Source organism: Alligator sinensis, unplaced genomic scaffold (genome assembly GCF_000455745.1).
Source record: "Alligator sinensis unplaced genomic scaffold, ASM45574v1 scaffold502_1, whole genome shotgun sequence".
In the NCBI taxonomy this organism is placed as follows: Eukaryota; Metazoa; Chordata; order Crocodylia; family Alligatoridae; genus Alligator; species Alligator sinensis.
The window spans coordinates 355,700-377,948 of NW_005841896.1; the positions used below are offsets into that span (position 1 = coordinate 355,700).

At 43.1% G+C, this 22,249-nt stretch overlaps 1 protein-coding gene across 1 annotated transcript in view; it reads left to right on the forward strand.

Moving 5' to 3' along the window:
* Positions 1 to 21,798, forward strand: part of SCUBE2 (signal peptide, CUB domain and EGF like domain containing 2) — a 79,559-nt gene extending 57,761 nt beyond the window's left edge. Inside the window, exons 17-23 of the mRNA XM_014517201.2 lie at positions 4,751 to 4,921; positions 8,331 to 8,498; positions 11,654 to 11,815; positions 13,046 to 13,243; positions 15,669 to 15,821; positions 18,038 to 18,117; positions 18,925 to 21,798. Of these exons, the coding sequence (XP_014372687.1) occupies positions 4,751 to 4,921; positions 8,331 to 8,498; positions 11,654 to 11,815; positions 13,046 to 13,243; positions 15,669 to 15,821; positions 18,038 to 18,117; positions 18,925 to 19,077 (1,085 nt within the window). The 3' untranslated portion in view covers positions 19,078 to 21,798. The remainder of the gene's footprint in view (positions 1 to 4,750; positions 4,922 to 8,330; positions 8,499 to 11,653; positions 11,816 to 13,045; positions 13,244 to 15,668; positions 15,822 to 18,037; positions 18,118 to 18,924) is intronic.
* Positions 21,799 to 22,249: the final 451 nt, after the last annotated feature.

A 22,249-nucleotide genomic window follows, 5' to 3' on the forward strand; every position in this document is an offset into this window, starting at 1 on the left:
CTCTGATGTGCTGTAATTGCAATAACTGAGTCTGCTGGAGTGTGCTAATTAGTGCACTCCAGCAGCCTCCGTATCGAACAAGCTTTAGTTAAAGCACCCCTGTCGCCAAGTGCAGGATGCTAAATATACAAGATTCTGCAGGCACTTTAAATAGAGCAGCTCCTCTTCCGCCACCCTCCCCACCCAAGCACATGTAAAGATGCCCTTAGTCTTCACTTGATTTTTTGATTACAGAAAAATCATAGAGCAGTTCTTTTGTTGCAGAGAACTCAGGAAGACCACAACAGGTCTGAATGCTTTTGATGCTCTGAATTCCTATGTGAAATCTCCGGGTTTATCTTGAGAATTATGTTTGTACACCTGATCGTAGGAACATTGCATGGCACTAAAAGGATCTCAGGGTACCCTGTAGCACCCCTGAAAGGATCTCAAGGCACTCTGGTTGCAAATCATTGGGATAAGCACTCTTCCTTGAAATTTCTCACAGTTACCAGGGTCAGACTGCTGTTGTTGCAATATAATAACATAAGAAAAGCACATTCTATTTGGAGTGCTCCAAGTTAACAGCAACTTCATTTGTGGTCCACAGGTGTGAGAACATAATATACTCTTGGTTTATTAGAGCCTGAATTGCTGAAATACTGAGCATCTTTATCTCTAAGGGAAGTTGATACAAATTGCTTCGCATTATGGAGGTTTGTGTCCTTTGCTTAAAGAGTACAACCAAGTCAGTAGCTGGTCATGTTTTATCACCCCAACCCAATTCTCATTGTTTGCATGTGGCATGACACTAGGATTCTAAGACACAGAGTATGAAAGGCATGTTCCAAGAGAAACACAAAGGGCTGTCTATCTTTTTATTTGTTGCAGTTAGTAAATGTATTTTCACACAGCCAAGATCCCATATGTTCCATTTTCCCCCTACTTTTTATTGAACTGATAAGAGTAAATAAACTTTCAAATGAGAGAGAAAGTGTTGTTCATATTGCTGACCTGCTTGCTTTCCCAATACTAGCGTTAAGCCATAAATCTCTAAGAGACAGAAGTTTTCCATGTGACCTGAGTCCATGAACTGTTAAAATACAATAACTTCAATGACACCGCTTAGGAATCATTTTGCATCAGTGAGTTGTGATTTTTCCTTATAAAGTCAAAGCATGATTCTTAAGAAAATGGTTAGATGGTGGATCATGACCTCTTTTATGAGGTTCACCTTCTTAGTCACTGAGATACTATAGTATTTGTCTTTAGCATCAAATGCTCAAAGGCTAAAGTGTTGAAAAGAGGGGGAAGAGCCTTTAAATGTCTTTGTAACTTTTAATCCTGGCTCCCTGTGGGCCCCTGTGTCTCTCTTTTTTAGCATCATAAAAGCTTTCAAAAATTTTTTAAACAGCTGCATGAGTTTCAGAATGGGATTTTAATGGGCATTGAAGACAAACAAAGACGGTAGCTACAAAAATGAAGTCTACTGGAGGCAATTGGTCCTTTTGTTCATTTGAAGAAATACAAGCAGGTTGCTGGAAAAAAAGCAAAGAAAAGCTAGTGCAATCTTTGATTTAACTTCATTATTTGCAAATTCTTGTTGTTGTTTTAAATGGCTTTTTCCCATGTGTCAGGCAGCACCTTGTATTTAGTAGCTTTGTGAGATGAGATGCATAAACGTTTTTTAGATTTTTAAACAAATATTTGAACAAAAAATTGCGCTCGACACTTTTCTTTAGGGTTTTTTTTTCCCTTTAGAGATTACTCAATTTTGTCATCCTTACTACACACAGACCTGATGATTTCAGAGGGATACCTTGTGTATTAAAATACATCTTTCCATGACTGAGGCTGGTGTAACCAAGTCCAAAAAAGTTGCATTTCACTTAGAAACAACATCTTTTATACGGTAGATTATACCATGGATGTTTCAATGAGCTTTTAGATGCCTTTAGATCATTAGTTGGATAAGCACTTAATAAATGATCTATGGATGTCCATTTAAATAGGAAAGAAGGAGAAGTAAGGGTCAGATGTATTGATTCATAGGAAATATTTGTGTGAGATTTAAATTATTTGAAACTTTGTATCATTTCTCCATATAAAAATACCCTTATGTGTTCTAGAGAGAGAGGAATATCTTGCTTCATCAGCACAGGGGCAAAAAACCTTGCATGTATTTAATGCATATATCATTTTAATGCTGCATTTTATTTAGTTGTTAACTTTTATTAGTGAATGAATAGCTAAAACTTCATCGAAGTGTACTGATTAGTGTTGCCATTAACAAATAAGAAATGTTGCAGCCTTGAGATTTATGGCATGTCTCTCAACAGACAATTGAAGAAAACAGATTTTTTTTCTAAACATCGTGAATTTTTTTTTATTTATTCACAATGTTCTTATTTTTATACATTTTCCCACATGGAACAAAATCTGAAGAAGTGCTGATCACTTTCAGTTTCCATTGACTTCAAAGCAAATATTAGAGTTTCAACACCCTCCTGCTTAGGGCCACTATTAACACAATGGATAAAGTGTGGTTTGTTTAAAAGCACCTGGTTTTTAATAAAATTAGATATGAATAAGCTTGGAAGGGGGCGCAGGACTGAAGTGGATCTCATGGGTCATCAGGTCCAGATGGCTGATATGTCTGAGGAACACATTTGCCTTTTTGTGCTCTGTCACATTGGTGGCTTATGGTCAACTAGTAGTCCTGGGTATTACTGTAAACTGTATCTGACTGGAGGGCCTGGTGGCAACATGGTGGGCCTGCTTGTGGCAGGGTAGCTCCTATAAAATACCACCATGTTGCTACCTCTGGAATAAGGTGAGAATAGGGTGCTTTAAAACACTATCTCCCACTGCCTTGTGGGTAGTCCTCAGTTGGAGAAAGGCCAAGGAACATTACTGTGACAGAAACGTGCCCTCACCGAGGAATTGGGCAGTCAGCAGCAGTTCATATCTGTTTCCCTCTGGCAGAAGCTACAACCTGAATGTCTGGAGTTGGTCTGACCTTTGAATTCTGTCTCGGTGGTTTAAAGGGGGGAATGGTAGGTCTTGAGCATCTTCCACTCCTCCATACTCTAGCCTAAGCATATGTATCGAAGGTCTTGGTATGATGGTTATAGCCCCCTAGCATATACACTATGATCCAGAGTATCGATGATTGCCTATATATAGACTTGGTATTCCCATCTTATAACAGAAAATGTTGTTGATAGTCTTGAAATGCATGATCTTGCCTTATGTACTATTTAGTTTTATCCCATTTATACTCCAGATTGTGAATTAGAAGAAGGAGGAGTGAAGTGTTGGAATGCTTTTGAGCAAAGTGGTAGGGGCCAGGAACCTGGATTGCTTTAAGACTGAATTGGATAAGTTTATGCAAGTGTTGATGGGATAGGACATAGAGTTCTGACACACCAGTTAGTATGTGTCACGTAGAGTTGTGTTTGTAGTTCCTAGGTTGGGATAGAAAAGTAGCTGTAACTGTGTAAAAGGCATCTAGTAATCTCATGCCTCAGGGCCCTTTCTGATTTCCATTTGGGGCTCAGAAGGAATTTTTTCCCTTCATGAATGTTACTGGTTTGTGAGAAGTGTTGGGGCCTTCCACCTTTTTTTGAGGCACTGGGACATTAGCCATAAGAAAGACTGGAGGGTTTTGATTGGAGTGTGCTGATGCCATTTAGAAATTCCAGAGGGTCCTGACTAGAGCATCTTACTCTTTCACTCAGGATCTTACTGATCATTAAACTTGGGGTCAGGCAGGAATGACATGGGTCCCTATGTCAGAATGACATGGATCCATGGGGATGTTTGCCTTCCTCTGTAGACTGGAACAACAAGCCAAGATGAAGTGTTCCAATTTGGGAATGTTTGTCATCATTTGCTGTTCTCTAAAGAATGTTGGTATTTCGGTTCTTTGTCCCAACTTGGCATCAATACAGATTTTGAAATATCAGAATTTCTCACAGGATGGAAATTCTGCTATTTGACCAGCTATATAATATTTATGTAATTTTGATCCTGGAAACAAATGTTTGATCCTGAAAAGAAATGATTTTTCAGTGAACTCCTACTTAAAACATCATTGAGCCCAAGAACTTTGCAAGATTCAAAGAGCAGCGTTTCCCATCTTGCAATTTCTTCTGAAGTATTGAGCTGTGAGCATTATTGGACAAGAGAAAGTGAACTAAATTGGGTTCTGGATCTAATTGAGTTTGGTATTTCTTATGCCTCTATATACTGTACTCATTCTGAACATCAAAATGAACTACATCATAATTTATAGTGAGCATTATAACTCATCGAATGAGCTTTAGTTAAAGCACCCCTGCTGCCATTTTGAAACACGGGACACTGATTATACAAGATGCTGCAGGCTTTTTAATTAGAGTGGCTCCCAAGAGCTGCTCTAATTAAAACTCCCCCCTCCCTCCCTCCCTCCAGAGCATGTGTATAGGTCCCCCATGGTTCTATTCTGTATTCTAGCAGAGCACTCTGCTAGAATAGCTGTTTCTCTCTTTTAGGGAACATTTCAGTTTTTCTGAAATTCTTATATGAAGCATTTCCTCCTCCTTTCTCATGGTTCTGTCCTAGCAGATTTGCCTTAGAGGCACATGGCAGCTCCCTGCGTATGTCTTTTAGCACCTGGTATTGGACGATTAACTCATTGGCTGTGAAAAGCATACACTGAATATTGGTGACCAGGGGACTTTTCTGTTGTTAGTTAGCTGCAGTGTTGGAATGTTTTTTCTGTTGTTAGTTAGCTGCAGTGTTGGAAGGTACTACGATGGTGAACAAGACCGCTGTGTTTTATGCCCTAATGGAACTTACCAGGATGAAGAAGGACAAATTACTTGTGAACCCTGCCCAAGTCCTCATAACCCTGGAAACCAAAAATTAGCTGGAGCTTGCAATATATCTGAATGTGGAGGTAAGGCTGTTATGCTCCACAGAACCAACAAAGGCACAAAAAGTGACAGCCTGATGCTGCTCTTTCTTCCTTCACTTCTTGTGTGTGCTCTGTACAGTCACTCAGTAGTTGGAGACTCCTGCAGTACCTGAGTAGAAGTGGATAAGTTAAAAAATTGAGTGACAGCTTTGACTGAGCATTCCCCTGCTTCTTTGTATGAGATGCTGAAATATTCAGATCAACTCTGCTTCCTCCCATGGTGATTTTTTTAGCATAGAAGTACATACTAAAGAGATCTTTCAAGACAATAAATATACAGATGGCAAAACTGAAAAGAGAGGAAGATCTCTTGGGGGTAGATTCCACTCTCAAATACTGCATGTTCACATACATTATGAAGTCTCTTGGAGCATAACTTCTGGCCTTGAATATATACACAAGGCACTCATTGAGTTCTGTGTGAGCACTCAAGGACTGTGTTGAGCCCAAAGTGTGTAGCTCGAGCATAAAAAAAAGTCAATAAAAAGTTACATCTGGTAAAAAGAAATGTAAAGCAAGCTTGGTAAAATGACTTCAGCACGAAAACTGTTTAGGAAGAGGTGCTTGGCAGGGAAGATGTTCTCACAACGAAGTTATGGAATTGAATTTCAGAAGGCCTGGGATCTGTTCCAGGCTTAACCAGAGACTTCTTGTGTGACGTTGGGTAAGCAGCTTAGTCTGAAATTTCTGAAAGCAGGCATTGAATCTGAGTGTCCAAATTCACTGGCCACTTTTCACAAGTATCCTTACTAACCTTAACCTCCTTTCTTGTAACTGAAAGGAAAGCAGGACTATTTCATTACCTCAGAGTGATGTTGTGTGGCTTAATTCATTAATGTCTGTAATGTGCACAAACACTAGAGTGAAATCCCTGTAAAATAAAGTCGGGGGGGAGGGCTTTAAAAGAGCCAGGAGCAAATGAATGATGATCCTCAGAATTCAGAAGGTAGATCAAAAGCAGTAGTTTTCTGAAAAATGTGAGTTGAAAATTGAGATGATTATTTTTCTTTGTTTACTTCCAGTAATGAGGCATAAAGCCCCCCATCTCTTGTTTCTTATTCATAGGCTATGGAGGAGCTTTCTGTTATGTTCAGTCCATGAACCATAAAATTCATTAGCGCTGATTATAACTAGTAGTAATGCCCTATTTGTTGTTAGTCAAATAGTCTGAAATGAAGCCAATGATAATTTAACTCCCTAACAAAACTGCCATTCACTGAATGATTTACTGGAGGTATCAAGTAAAACTAACAATATTATTGTAACACGCTCTTTAAAAAAGGACAACATTTCTCAGCATGGTTGACCAGCTGCAGCAGTGTTTTGTGCCTTCCAGAGCAGTGTAATTACTGATTACTCTTGTTGAAATCGGTTGTTTGCTGCAAGATTTGTAGACTGGTCCCCTTCCTCCCCCAGAGTTTTCCATAAGGAATCTAAGTGTGTGCGCACGTGTGTGTCTGTGTGTGTCTAAAATGCATGTGTGTCTATGTAAGATCAGGCCTACTAGGTTAATGCCAACTGCATACAACAGAAGAACAAATCAATTTAGAGCACAGACCATATTAAAGACCCAGACTCACAAGTAGGGTTAGTATTTCAGTATTGCAAACTCATTTATATAGGAACCTTACATAATCCCAGGTCCTGAGGAAGGTTTTAGGGGGAATACAGTCATATACTCATTCTATTACTAATAACACATAATAATAATGCAATAATCTTACAAATTAATGATAATCCTGAATTATACAACACCTGGGTTTTTGCCACTTCTAATTTTTTTGATGTTAGGTTAGTTCAGCTACTATCTAATAGACTCTGAGAGCTATTCAACCAGCTAGTGCAGGGGCAGGCAAAGTCCAGCCTGTAGGCTGGACTGGGCCTGCATTTCCCTGGAGTCCCTGCCTGTTTGCTGCAGCCAGTTTTCATGGAGACCCCAGGAATGGTGGGGTTGTGACAGCACAAGGCCAGGGTTTTCATAGATTCATATTCATAGACATAGGGTCAGAAGGGACAGTGCAGATCTTCTAGTCCGACCCCCTGCCCTGGGCAGGAAAGAAACCTGGGCTCATATGACCCCAGCTAGGTAATTGCCAAGCCTCCTCTTAAAGACCCCCAGGGTAGGAGCCAGCACTACTTCCCTTGGAAGTTGGTTCCAGATCCTAGACGCCCTGACTGTGAAATAGTGCCTTCTAATGTCTAGTCTGAACCTACTCTCTAACAACTTATGGCAATTATTCCTTGTTGCTCTGGGAGGTGCTCAGGGGAACAAGGTCTCTTCCATTCCCCGCTGGTCCCCCCTAGTAAGTTTATAGAGGCCACCAGGTCCCCTCTCGGCCTTCTCTTGTGAAGGCTGAACAGGTTCAGGTCCTGTAGCCTCTCCTCGTAGGGCCTGCCCTGCTGTCCCCTGATCATGCGGGTGGCCCTCCTTTGGACCCTCTCCATATTGGCCACATCCCTCCTGAAGTGCGGCACCCAGAACTGGACGCAGTACTCCAACTGCAGCTTGACCAGTGTCGCATAGAGGGGGAGGATCACCTCCTTGGACCTGCTTGTGATGCATCTGTGGAAGCACGACAAGGTGCGGTTAGCCTTACTGACCGTGTCCTCGCATTGGCGGCCCATGTTCATGTTTCTAGGACACCAGTCCCATCCCAACAGGCAGCACTGACAGGGTGCGTGGCTGGGCAGGGAGCTGCTTCTGGGCTGGGATCTTATGGCAGTGACAGTATGGTCTGGAGGCAGGGAATAGCCGCTATTGACTGCCCGCACACCTCAGACAGGGGCGTGGAGGCAGCAAATTGTGGCTCTGCCCCACTCCACACCATGCTGTCACTACCACAAAAATCTTGGTCCCAGCCCTGGAGCAGCTCCCCACCCAGTCATGCACCCTGCCAGCACTGCTCAGACCAGTCTTCGTGGAAACCCTGGCCCTGTGCTTTCAGCCCTGCTTTATGGGGGGTCTCCATGGAAACCGGCTGCAGTGACATGGGCAAGGGCTGCTGGGAAATGGGGTCTGGCCACTGGCTGGATCCACCCTTTTGCCCACCCCTGAGCTAGTGGATGAGATTACTTAATCCTCAAACATGCGGCTTAAAAAGATGAGTAGGAGAACCTTTTTATAATGAAATATGAAGCTCATTTGAGGTTTGCTGAAGACTTCATCAAGCTTGTGAGCCAGTTAGTGTCCATTTTGATGTTAAAGGGTAAATAACTAACTTCTTTGGGTCAGGTGCTGTCTTGCTTGCATTTAAAATAGAAAATCCCCAGGTGTCGCGGGATAATGATGTACTGGAATTGCAACTACTCTGCATTTTCTCCAATCTGAATAACGCATTTTCAGCCATGATACAGCTTCCATAAAGGCTGGGATGTCTGTTTCTTCATCTAGATCAGTGTTTGCCTGGTGAATATTCCACTGATGGCTTCAAACCCTGCCTGCCATGTCCCCGTGGCACATACCAACCCGAAGCTGGACGGACTTCCTGCTTTTCATGTGGAGGTGGCCTGACCACAAGATACAACGGTGCATCATTGTTTCATGACTGTGAAACTAAAGGTAAGATCAAGAAAAGACACACTGGACTGAGATACTTTGGAGGCAACAACAAGAACTGACACTACAGTGCAAAAGGGAGAGAGATTTCCCTTGATCTCCCAAGATATTGTCTCCCAAGATTCTCATAGCTGGATGTTGCACTCCCTGCCTCAAAGGGACTCCCTTTGCTTTTAAGGTTTTTGACACTTTGTTCTGAAAGACATCTGGAACATTGTCAATGATCTGTGAATAATTAAATAAAAACCATGGGAAAAGGCAAAAAGGGAGGTGGGTGAGCTGTCTGTCTGTGGGGTGGCTGTCTGCTGTCTTCTCAAAATGAGAATGGACACATGCAGAAGGGGATCACAGTCATAGCTGGACCACTGGGAAGTGAATTCCTTCCTCACAGTGAGAAGAGAACTGGATGGTAGGTCCTGGAATGTGCTTAATGGGATACCACTCTGGACAACCTCATAGAAACCTTGGATCAGGAGATTCCAGGCATCTCAGAGGGTCTTCCAAAATGGGAGCATTAATGGAGCTCCCACAAAATTCAAACATGTAGCCCAAAACCTGAGGCCCAAGAGTGAGCATCCAGTGGTGATGGGGTTTTTAAAACCAAAGGATTTTCCTGCTTACATTTTTATTAAATAGCAAAGGTTCAGTCTAAGCACATATTGGCTCCAGTGAGCTATAAATCAATAGAGGATTTTGCACGGAGCTGAACAGACTGGATTTGCATCAAAATTACTGTGGAGAATGATGTTAAGAGAGATTTTACTGCATAGTGCTTGGACTATGTTATTGGACTATGGATTGAGAGATATCTTTAATGTTGATAGAGGGAGAAAAACTAGTGGGAACTGTATCATTATGAGAGAATTTAACTTACTAACATAGGGCCTTTATACATGTGCTTGGGCGGGGGGAGGCGGTGGTGTGCTTTAATTAGAGAGGCTCTGAGACCTACTGTAATTAAAGCGCCTGGAGTTACTCTAAAGCTCCCAGAGTGTCTCATGTTTCAGTGTCCCTATGCTGAAAAATGGTAGTGGGTGTTCTTTAACTAAAGCTTATCGAACAAGCTTTAGTTAAAGCGCCCCCACTGCCATTTTTCAGAGCAAGGACGCTGATACACGAGACACTGGACTTTGCTGAAGTGCAGTAATTACCATGCTTCAGCAGACTCGATTAATTACAGCACATTGGAGCAGCCTTGCTGCATGTGTATAGGTGTCATAGTTTCATAGTTTCATAGTTTTAGGGTCGGAAGGGACCTAATAGATCTTCTAGCCCGACCCCCCGCCAGGGCGGGAGAACAACAAAAAACCCTAAAAACAAAAACGGGACTCAAATGAGTCCAGCCAGGTAGGCATCCAGCCTCTTCTTAAAGACCCCCAGGGTAGGGGCCAGCACCACCTCCCTTGGAAGTTGGTTCCAGCTCCTAGCCGCCCTAACTGTCCTTATGGACTAGAGAACAAGTGCTACTAATAGTGGGGAGAAGGGAAGAGGGGTGGAGTTGTTACTCCTGAATGTAATAACTGATAAATTTTTTTCACAAACTAGTGACTGCGCCAGCCAAAGATGTTGCTATTTTAGACTTAAGTCCCAGTTGGTAATGATGACATTATAGAAAAGCTGGTCATAGCAACCTTGGATTATGGGAATGTAAACTGAATTCTTTCAAATTAGATGATAGTAATATCAGATAACCTGTCACATGAGAGGAAGCTAAAAGAGCTTGGCCTGACTAGCTGAGTCAATGCTGAGATGGGATATGATTGCTCTTTCAAAATACTTCAGCAGGGTAAATGCCAGGGCAAGAAAAGAACCATTTAATTAAAGGACAATTATGGTGCAGGAACAAATGGGTATGGACTGTTTTGGATGAAAATTAGAACAAGACTTTTTACTGTCAGAGGGGTGTGTTTCTGGAACAACTTTTCAACAGGAGCAGTACTAGCAAAATATTCACTAGTTTTACTATGGAGCATGATAAGGTTATGAAATTGGTTGTTTAACACAAGGAAAGGCCGAGGAACTTGGGCCTTTTCAGCCTAAAAAAGAGACGGCTGAGAGGGGACTTGGTAACAGGTTACTACTACATCAGGGAGTACATCAAGGGCTCGGTGAACAACTGTTCACCAGGGCACCCTTGGGGAAAACCAGGAGTACTGGCCACAAATGCCTGGAAGACTGTTTCAGGTTTAACACTAGGAAAAACTTCTTCAAAGTCAGGGTGTCCAGACTGTGGAATAAACTCCCTCCAGTGGTGGTGCAATCACCTACCCTGGAAATCTTCAAGAGGAGACTGGACAGTCACCTTGCTGGGGTCACCTGACCCCAGTTGTCTTTCCTACTTAGTGCAGGGGCTGGACCCAATGATCTTGTGAGGTCCCTTCAAGCCCCTAACAATCTGTGAATCTATGAAACAGGGTTGTGTATGGTAACAGGAGACTGGACTCAGTGATTGAGGAGGTAACTTCTAGTCCTTTATCCTGTGTTCGGAACAGGTTCAGGAAACTTGAAGTAATAGGATGGTTGTCATGACACTGAAGATTATTATAATGCAGTTAATTTGATCTCACTGAAAGGCTGAGAGCTATAATGGGTTTTATACTTCTTTGATCATTGAAAAAGACTTAAAATTGTAAACAAAAGTATGAATCATAAAAGGCCAAATCCTGGCATCTGTACTTTTGAACAATCATTTCAATAGGACTTCTCTTGCAGTAATGTATTACTTAGTATAAATTAACCTTATAGAAATGTTGGGTTAGTAATACATGTATGTGCATTTGCCATATTGAAAACTAGTGGGAGTGTACCATTCAATGAAATGCCCTTTTGTTTGCTGTCTGTTGTTAGATACATATATACTCTCTCTCATTCTCGTTTTCGACTGTCTCTTACTTCCAGATAGGAAATGCCATACACCAGTGCAAACTATATCTGTGAACTCACATAAAGAATTACTATGCTGGAAATGCTGTAAGGAGACTTAATGAATTGAAGCCTGTCACTCTAGTATTCCCCTTCATTTTTTGTTGCACACCACAAGTGTAACATCACAAATATTTGCTTAGATTATAAGGAGCAGGTATAAAAACATGTAGAAAATTACTTTCTGGTGTTGTAATAGCACTGTTTAACTGCTGTGTGTTTACAAATCCCTACAGTTCAATGTTCTCCTGGCCATTTTTACAATACGACAACTCACCGGTGTATTCGCTGCACAACTGGGACGTACCAACCCGAGTTTGGTCAGAATTATTGTATTTCATGCCCTGGAAACACCACTACTGATTTTGATGGTTCAACAAACATAACACAGTGTAAAAGTAAGTGTTCTAAATGGATTTCACAACCTGTTATGATAATGTGTGTGTGAAAAGTAAGGGATTTAGCAGTGAAGCTCAGCTTTGCTACAAGTGTACCTAACTGCAGTAAAGTCAAGTGACATTGCCCCTGTTCTCCCCTCTGGTGAGTTCCATCTCCAAAAGACTTAAAGGCACCCACATCTGTACATGGAAGCCATGGTACTGTGCTAACAATAGATGGCTTTTGCCAATCACCACATTAAAATGATTAATCCTGCAAATGCTGAGCTACTTTTGGGTGCTGATTGTGGCTCCTGGCTCTGCCATGCAATTCTGGAAATCTGATTTGGGTTCTTCATGTCCATTCCCCTTCTCTTGGACAAGCAGAGATTCAGGCATGCTACTCAGGCAGCTCAGTCCAGTATTGTCTTAATAGCAACCTCCTCAGTTTGGGGGAAAAAAACAGGCCTCAGTGGGAGTCCTAATAGGGTTTTGGTGACTGTAATGTAGTTGAGGGTAGGGTTAAAGCAGAAAAGATAGACAGGAAGGAAGAATCCTAAGAAGAAATCCTGAAAAACACACATGCGCATGCTCACTCTTCTGGCAGCTTGTTTGCTAAGGGCTCCTGTTTTTCTAGTAGGCTGTGCCCAGAGCTGCCCAACTCTACAAGAGAAGTAAGAGAGTGTACAGAGAACCGGGCACAAAATCTAATCCTGATGCCATTGGTATCTCCAGAAGAGGCAGGGTAAAGGTCATTGCTTTGAATCCACTTAGTGCCCACCAGTGGCACTGGTCTGGCATAGTGGGAGGGTGTGGCAGGGGCCACTCTGTCCAATGCTACAGAACATGTAGTGACTAAACTGGATAGAGTGGATGTGTGTTTCCACAGCCTAGCACCTGACACCTTTGTATATCTGGGTACAAAATGCCATGTCTGGTGTGAGCACATTGACGCTTCTCACAAAGTTGAGTTTTATATCTGCTTGGAACCATATCCCCTTACCACAAGGCTTTACAGCTACACTCCTCTCAATATTAATAATTATTTATGCGGTTTAGTTTACTCTGTGCCTTGTTTAAGCACTTTTAGAAAGCAAAGGCAAAAGTAAGCGTCAGTTTGAAGTTCAGGTCACAAAGAGGTGTAGACTTACAAAAAAGTGCATATGTTCATTGCCTTTGAGCACTAGTTGACAATTACTATAGAAATATCCCTCTCCTGCCCTAGCCCTAGGTGATGTATTCCTTTTTCAGATAGGCACTGTGGAGGTGAACTTGGAGATTTCACTGGATATATTGAATCCCCAAACTATCCTGGGGATTATCCTGCAAACACAGAATGTACTTGGAGTATTAATCCACCTCCTAAGCGTCGCATTCTGATTGTGGTTCCAGAAATATTTCTGCCCATAGAAGATGAATGTGGAGACTACTTGGTGATGCGAAAGAGTTGTAAGTCCTGAATATCTGCCAAAGTGTACAATGTCTGTCTGTCTGTCTGTCTGTGCAGGGGGTTCCAGTGTGGAGTACAGAATTCTCTTCCTTCTTATCCTGTCTTCAGTATTCATTAAAAACTAGTTACGTAAGCCTGGTTCTGAAGTGCAGGATGGTAGGTTTCATTTAACAACAAGTTGAGAAATCCCTTCTGGCAGCATTGTCATGTGGAAGTGGATCCAATTCAGTTGAGGACCTAAAGCTGTGATCTTAGGCCTCTGGCTCATGTGACATTTGTTTCTTGTTATCTATGAGTATCGCATGACAAATTGTAGCATGCCAACTGACCACATGTTAAATTATCGCGGGATATTTTTGTACCACAAAGAAGTTGCTGTTTTAACAGCCAACTTGTGTGGATGATCTACCATTTTTATCCAAGGATAAATTGGTTTAACTATTTAACTGGTTTAAACCGGCATATTATGATTTTTTTGTGCAGTACCCATAGGTAAAATGCAACAAATGTAATGTCTGCCAGGGGTCATAGTGAGAACCTTCACAAAATATTTTTAAGTGGAGATGAATAGCACAAACTGATTAATAATGAATTATGGATGTTTTTACCCCAAGCACAAAGGATATAACACCACTACTACCTGGTCTGAGGCTGATCCCATCTGTACCTTCTATAGATGAATAATTTTAGTTTCTAGTTTCTAATTTAAATTTCTAGTGCTGATGTACTTTAAAAGCAGTATGTTTTTTCCAGATTTAAGAAACAGAGGAAGAATGCTTGATAAAATTATCCTATCCTCCTGGTGTGAGCCAGGCTCTCATTTACTTCACTACTGATCAGGATGCCAGAGGCCACCTTATCAACTCTGGGCCATCTAATAATGACAAAACGGCCTGCTTTAACCCAGAGCTGTCTATGTATACATGCACACATGGACACACACCATTAATGGATTTTATCTAGAGCTATAGAACACTCTGAGGGCTACACAGCAATTGTAGAATAGAAAAAAAGACTTAACTGAGTATTGGTGTGAGGTTGGTATGGGGTTCTGAAAGCTACAGACATGAGCATGCTTTCCATAAACCATTCCCCATTTCCTGGTGCTTTGGTTTTCCTTTACCCACTTAAGAATAGAACTGTCCAGTCTACTACATGGCCCAGAGAACTGTCCAGTCTACCGCATCTGTGCAAAGAATCCAAAGATATTTCTGCCAATAAGTGAAGCTGTCTTTTAAATTCAGCTCTTGGGCTGGAAGCAATGTTCCCTCTAAGGAGCAGTGGTCTGTGAGCATGCCGCCTCGGTCCGTGAGCATGCCGCCTCGGTCCAGCGTGGGACACTTACCGAAGGGAGCTGGAGTCCAGGGGCTAGGGCTGGAGGCTGGGGCCGGATGCTGGGGGCTGGAGATGGGAGCCAGGGGCTGGAGCTGGGGGCCCCGGGCTGAAGCCAGGGACCGGTGGCTGGAGGCCGGGTGCCAGGGACTGGGAGCCAGGGGCTGGAGCCGGGGATCAGTGGCTGGAGGCTGGGACCAGGGGCCAGAGGCCAGGGACTGGAGCTGGGAGCCGGGGGCCAGGGGCTGAAGCCAGGTGCTGGTTGCTGGAGCCAGGGGCTGGAGCCGGAGCCTGGCGCAGGCTCCACTGGCTCTGGGGAAGTGCTCTGCTCCCCTGCATCAGGGCCAGGGAGTGGATCACTTCCCCGGAGCTGGCGGAGCCCACGCCAGCCGCCTGTGCCAGCCTCCATCCCTGCCCCGCCCGCGCCCCCGTGCCCAGCCTCCCTCCCTGCCTTGCCTCACCTCGGGGAGGAGTTGCTCCCTGCCCTGAGTGAGGCTCTGCTGGCTCTGGGACACTGTGGGACATGCCCCTGGAGGCTATGCTGGGGAGTGGAGCAGTGTCCCAGAGCTGGTAGAGCCTCACTCGGGGCAGGCAGCGGCTCCTCCCCGAGGTAAGGAAAGGCAAGGATGGAGGCTGGGGTGGGCGGCTGGAGTGGGCTCCGCCAGCTCCAGGGAAGTCTCCACTCCCTGGCCCTGATGCAGGGGAGCGGAGCACTTCCCCAGAGCCGACGGAGCCTGCGCCAGGCTCCAGTTCCAGCCTCTCCTGGTGCACAGCCTCAAAAAGGCTGTGCACAGCCGCACTTTTAGTTGTGTGCAGCCACGCACGCGCACACCTTAGAGGGAACCTTGGCTGGAAGATGCACTCCTGTAATAGGGACTAGATTTTAGCTCTCTGGGTAGTACCCAAAACAGTTTAAGTCATCAACAAAAGTGTAATTCAATATTGCTTGCAAAACTGCAAAGACAACATGTCTGAGTTGTTTTATCTTATGACAAAAAACAAATGCAAGTAATTTTTTAATGATAATTTAACAATATTAAATGATTAAAGAACATGTCTGATAACTGCCCATTTCTGGATTTTCTTTGGAAGCTTCTTCTAATTCTGTGACCACCTATGAAACCTGCCAGACCTATGAGCGCCCTATAGCTTTCACTTCCAGGTCTAAAAAATTGTGGATCCAGTTCAAGTCAAATGAAGGGAATAGTGCCAAAGGATTCCAAGTCCCTTATGTAACATATGATGGTAAGTGCAGATTAGCAATTAACTAATGTAGAATATTGCAGTGAGAGCAATGATGTTTCTGTTCCTGGGGGTATAGATGGAACAAGTTCTAGTCTGCACAGTAGACTTACCAGACCTCTCCAGTGTGGAGCACGCTGATGCATAGACCTAGATCTTGTTTCATTCACTTTACGTGCCTAAATGGCACAGATGTAACTCTGTAACTGCAGCTTCTGGCACACATACACAGTTCCAGACCATTAGTGGCACCACAAAAAAGGGAAACCAACCACCAAATATTACACAGAAACTATGTATTATTTCTGTGGCTTGTTTCCAATGCACCTTGAATGTGTGGAAGGGTTAGGACTGCACCAGGGTCTCCAACTGCCCCAGTGCAGTCCCCACCCACTGAAAATCAGTTTATTGTCAGCTGGATCTGGGACTTTACACTCAATGGAGGGTTTAAAAAATGGCCAAAACACTTTAAAAAAATGACTGTGAAATTTCACTTCCTGAAATGTCTGCAGAGAACTACAGGGGATTGCTTGCCGTTCCAGCATCCCATACTGCTCCACTCCCCACCCCCATCTGGTGCGGGGAGGCGGGGAGCAGGTAGGAAAGTAGGGCAGAGACAGCCAGTGACACTCTTTTTTGTGATCAGTTAGTCTCAGGAATTTATAGTGGTGAAGAGGCATGCAGGGATTCCTGCTCTCCATCCCCCTGGCTAGAGAGCACCACCACTGCATGCTTTCATGGCCATTGTGAAATGCTCAGGGTGGAACCCTACACATCTGCATGGAGTTGTGGCATTCTGAATTGGAGTGGGATTTGGAGTGCTTCAAATGAATGTCTGTCCATGCCCTCGGAGTGGACCATTCAGCAGAAAAGGAAGGAATCTTCATCCTTAAAGTTTTTTAAGACCTGACTAAACAAAGCCTTGGCTGGGATGATATAGTTGTGGACTGTCCTGCTTTGAGCAGGGGTTTGGACTAGATGACCTCCTGAGCTCCCTTCCATCCCTAATTTTCTATGATTCTATGAAGCAGCTGTAGCAGAGGTCACTCCAGAGTGGGGCAAGGAGATCCTCTATGACAGTCTCCAGTTTCTCCTGAAGCTCTGTAAAGACTGAGCTGAGTCAGTGAAGTGCGCTGCAGGCTGGAACCTCCCTACATTTCTGAGGAGGGATAGAGATACTTCCTTCTCAGATGTAGCCACAATTCTGGAGTTCAGGAATCAGCCTCTTCTAATCCCAGAATAGGCCTCTTCTCCCAAATCTGTTTGAAACATGTGTCAGGACCCAGCAGAAACCCTATATTCTTCTCTGTTCCCATGGCTGTGCAGGGAGTTGAGGGAACCCTCTTCTTCTCCCACTGGTATCACTCCTGTAAAAGCAGGCATATGATGAGGCATCCAAAGCTGGTCAGACTGTGAGATGAGCAGGGCACATGTTCTCATCTCCATTACTATTAAAGCCATACTCATACTTGTTCCCAACATTTTCTGAGGGTGAGTCCATACCGCAAACACTACAAATGAAATCTTGGCTCCAGTAATGTCAGTGTTGGAGCACCCATTGACTTCACTGGGGTCAGGGTTTCATTCCATGTCTCCCTTACTCATATGCCACTGTCAGTGAGGCTGGAGTTAAACGTTCATATAACAGGGTGAGTGAAATGAATATGTGCATTGTACGATGTCTCTGAATTGCAGAGAGCAGAAGCTCCTTCTCTGGGGTGGCTGCAGCGTTTCATTAAGGGTGGAGAATTTGCTGGTCATGGGGATCTTAGCTTCTACTTCCCTTGCTTTAAAGTTTTTAATTGGCTGGGAGTGTTTTCTCTTTTTGAGAGAGATTTTTATTACTATATAAGGAAGCCAGAACAAGATTAAGAATATTTATAGAGAATGAATTTGAAACATGCCACATGGATGTAATGCTCAGAGCAGTCTGAAGTTCCTGATGATTACTCTTGCCTTTGACAGATTAAAGATAAACAGCTCAACACAAGTACATTTTGTCTCCTCATAGTAAATCATATATACTGCCTATTTATAGAAGACCGTGTGGGATACATAAAGGCTGCTCAAAAGCCACCTTGGTTACGGCCATGCATACCCCTTTTAATTTGACACCAGCGGGGAGCAGTTCATGCACATAACTGAGGAAAGCATTTGACCCTTGTTGATTATGAAAGCAAAATAAACAGGAAAATGACTAGATCGTGTGTTCCCAACAGAGGATTACCAGGAGCTAATAGAGGACATAGTTCGGGATGGGAGACTCTATGCATCTGAAAATCATCAAGAGATACTTAAGGTAAATTTCCTCTGTTAAAAGTTAATATAGGTATTAGTACAGAATTGTAAATTATGCTTTCTTGTGCCAGTGAGGTTACCCCAGCATGCAGGATTTACCCACTTTGTGCTAGTATGTGGGTACAAAGCACTGCAGGGAAATGCTGAAGCGGTGCAGGTCCTGCTCATACCTTTCCCAGGCCCAAGAACAATCAACCCGTTCTGTAGAGAGCTGTGGGTAAAACAGATACATAGGGAAACCTGTTCACCTTAAATTCCATGCTAAGGCTGTCCGTTTTGGCTTCATCTCAGCCATCTTGGAAGGATGCAATGGGACATGCTAGAGAGGATGCCGTGGGATTACATCTGTTTGGATCCAGTGAAGTACACCACTGGGACAGAGAGACAGTGACTGCTCTTCAAGGTGTAAAAGCCCTGCTGTCCAGAACGGGAGAGATGGATTTCCCCACTCTGACACATGCAGTGCTCTGCCTTACATATGATCAAGATAAGAAAGTGGAATAGATTTCCCCCAAAGCACAGATTTCTCCTGTCACATCACAACTCCCATTGCTGCTGTAACTTGGACACGGTAGTATTAGAATAAAAACTGAGCTTGCAATTCTGGCTCTTTTGACAGAATTCTCACCTACTTCATGGCACTAGGGTTTCAGCCCAGCTGTGCTAGATGGGGAGAGCTCTTGAAACATAAGTGACTGAAAAATAAAGTGTCTTTGGTCTGCTGGGGGATTACTGGCAATTTGGTGTTGATGAATCTTATTATAACTATTTGACTCATTAACAGTAAGTTCTGCTTGACCCTTTTCAGGATAAGAAGCTGATCAAGGCATTGTTTGACGTCTTGGCCCATCCACAGAACTACTTCAAGTACACAGCACAAGAGTCCAGAGAAATGTTCCCAAGATCCTTTATTCGACTGCTGCGCTCTAAAGTTTCCAGATTTTTAAGGCCTTACAAGTAGCTGACATAAGACTTTGAACACAAAGGAGCCCTTAAGTATGTGGCAGGGGATTGCGGTGGGTGGAGCTGTGCCTCGGTATTCTGTACCCTGGCAGAGAGACTCTAAGGAAGCTCTCGGTTTACCTCTTCAGAGAATTTGACTTTCACAGCTAGCATAAATATTTTGGTAAGCAGCATTTGATTCCCTTCCAGAGAATCCCTCTCAGGTCATAAGTTGCTCTACGGGGTAAGTGTCTGATGGATTTAAAGACTGACAATGTCTTCTGTAATCAGATGATACTAGACATGAAGTTTGCAGAGCTCTACCCTGGTTGCTGCATCAGTAACACTAAAACTAATAAGAATGGACAAGCGAAGTGCTGTGGGTGCAGGGTGAGCTCTGGGCTGTAATTAAACTTGTCACCTCTAGAAAACTGGACTTGGATTCAGTCTGGGTGAAAGTGAAAATGAGTTTGAGGTCTCTCAAGCTTTGCTAGACAGGAAATTGGGATTTGAAATGGCCCAATCCAGTGAGGGGATGTATTATACAAGGTGTGGTTTTCTCTTCTTACCCTGTATTGTACTAAACATAGTAGAATAAGCAGTGTGAGATTGCAGCCTGAACTCCATGGATCTGATCTGCTGCATTTCTCTGGATTCATGCTGGGATCTCTCTGTTGGTTTCAGGGGGTTTATTCCAATGTATACCTAGAGCACCACAGTAGTGAAGCAGACTTTGACCATGCTGATCCACCAGCCATTTCCCTTGCATGAACAGGCACTACAGCTGCTGGAGTTGCTGCAGCCAGATTTGGCAGTTTGGCAATACAGCTGCTTGTCTCTGCTAGATGTTAGTAGGTTTTCCCTGTACTTCAGCTGTGGGCAGTAAAGAGATTTTGGCCTTGTGAAAATGGAAGGGTAAAAATGTTCAGAAATGCTCACCTGCAGTGAAGTGCCTAAATCCCATTTTGAATACTCATGTCACTTGCAAACTAACCTCTCGCACGTAACTGTTCATGTCTATCCTAAGGTATTTCTATGGCCTGCATTACAATAGTATTTTAGCACTTCATATCATTTCCGTAAAGAAGGGAAGTACCTGTTATCCCTCTCTTCCAGGAGCTAAGGCACAGAGTAGTCACAGATGAAATCCTTGGCAGCACAACCCTGGTCTCCAGGGTACCCAGACTACTGGCCTGATCACTGGGCTATTTTTTTCTACATGCTGGGTAGCTATGGAGAACTAACTCAGTTGCTTGAAGTATTGCAGAGTGCCTTTCTGTTCAGAGGTTAAAAAATACATTGTAATCCTGAGGTGGTATGCCTGGTTTCGTCAGTAGAACGTGTTGCCTTTCCTCTATGGGGGAACCATGCCTAAATTCCTGTAGTTCCAAGATGGCCCCAGTATCAGTCTGTCTCTACGGATTAGTCACTAGGAATGCTGGAAGTATGAAGCAGTAAGCCTAATGTTTTACTAGATGCCCCTTTATGATCCCTGTAAGCTGAAGTTGTCCAGTGTTATCATAAGGAGGGCCTTTAAATACTAGAGTTTGGCACCAAAGAACCACCCACCCAGGCAATACTAACACTTTTTTGGTTTAATTGAATTAGTGTGCAGTATTTAACTGCTGTATAATGCCCTCTTCAGAGAATGACTGATGAATCTAGCATACAAAGCTATGAAGTTTTAGATCTCATATTTGCTTGGCAAAAGAAAGCATCACTGGAAGCCCTGCAACATACAGAACTCCTGGTGCCCAGGTGCAGGATGCCAGGGAGATGGGATTGTATTACTCTTCCCTGTGAGACTTCAAGGCCTGGTCCTGGCCTCCTGGCCATGCTAATCGAGCCCCACCATGACAGTTTTTATTGTGGCTTAGATATGTTATCAGGGGAAATGAACCAAATTTATTTTTAGTCTTCCCATATAACTGACACATACTTACACTGATAAAAGAGTTCAGTTGTATTTCCAAGGAAGGCTTAAAACAGAATTATTGATTTCAATGAGGGACCAAAAAAAGAAAGTTGCGAAACATCCACATGTTGTATGTTAGTGAATGTGAACCTGGTTCCTCTGCACGGTGAAGCCAGTGGAAGGGCACCCATTGGCTTCAATGAGAATTGGATCAGCCCAAGTGTTACTCATATTATATGCCAGTAAATTTTCTAGTTCCTCATTTCTTACTTATGACTTATACGGTAAATCTCAGATGCAATATTCTACTTCTCCTAGCCACATGGAGCATTTCACTACACCTTCAGTGTTACCTTTGTGCTCACTGTTATGAGCAATGTTTCCCTTTCTGGTCCACAATATACAGTGCCAAATGACAAGGGAACTTTTTCCTTTAGGAATCACTTTTACCACCTAAATTTAGGGAGAAATAATTACTAAACCAGTGGAATAATGCTTGGGATAGTAACCCCATAGTGATGGTAGTATGTCTGTATGTTGCTATAGAAATTGAATTTGAGTTTCTACATCATGTATGTACTACATCATGTTTGTAGACTATAACTTTTTTATTTTTTTGGCCAGAGAGAATTCAGAAAATGATTAACCCTATAAAACAGGATTTAACTTTAAAGACTAATTATTAGCACTAACTAAATGCCTAATATCACTTACATGAACTGAATTCATGAGGATTACTTTCATGACTGTAAATTCTGTAAAAAGTTTCAGATTGTTACGTGATACTCTTAATAAGAGAAATAAAGCAGTGACTTTTTAGTTGCACAAGAAGAATATTGGATATGTTTTTAGTTTTCTTTTATGCTTGAAACAATAATTTTTAAGCTGCGATATACAGCCTGATGATCGTAAGCCCTGCAGGGCAGGGAGTGTCTCTCTCTAGTATCCTTGAACAGCCCAGAATGATATGGGCTTAAGTCCTGTTCTGGACATTGAGGTGCTACATAAGTATTTACTACTAAGCATACAGAAAACAAGATCTGCACCTGCTATAAATTCAAATGATAGGAATTGATTGCTCACACTGAGGGCTGTACAGCAGGTCATCCCATATGAGGTAGACTTTCTGTCCTGCAAATGTGGGCTACCCTGCACACACATTATATAAAGTTATACATATTGCTGGAGAACCTGAGACCTGCATATCTTTGTGTTAAATATTAGAATCTGATGATAAAAAAATTGTGGTTTTATTTTGAACTGACTCACATGTGGA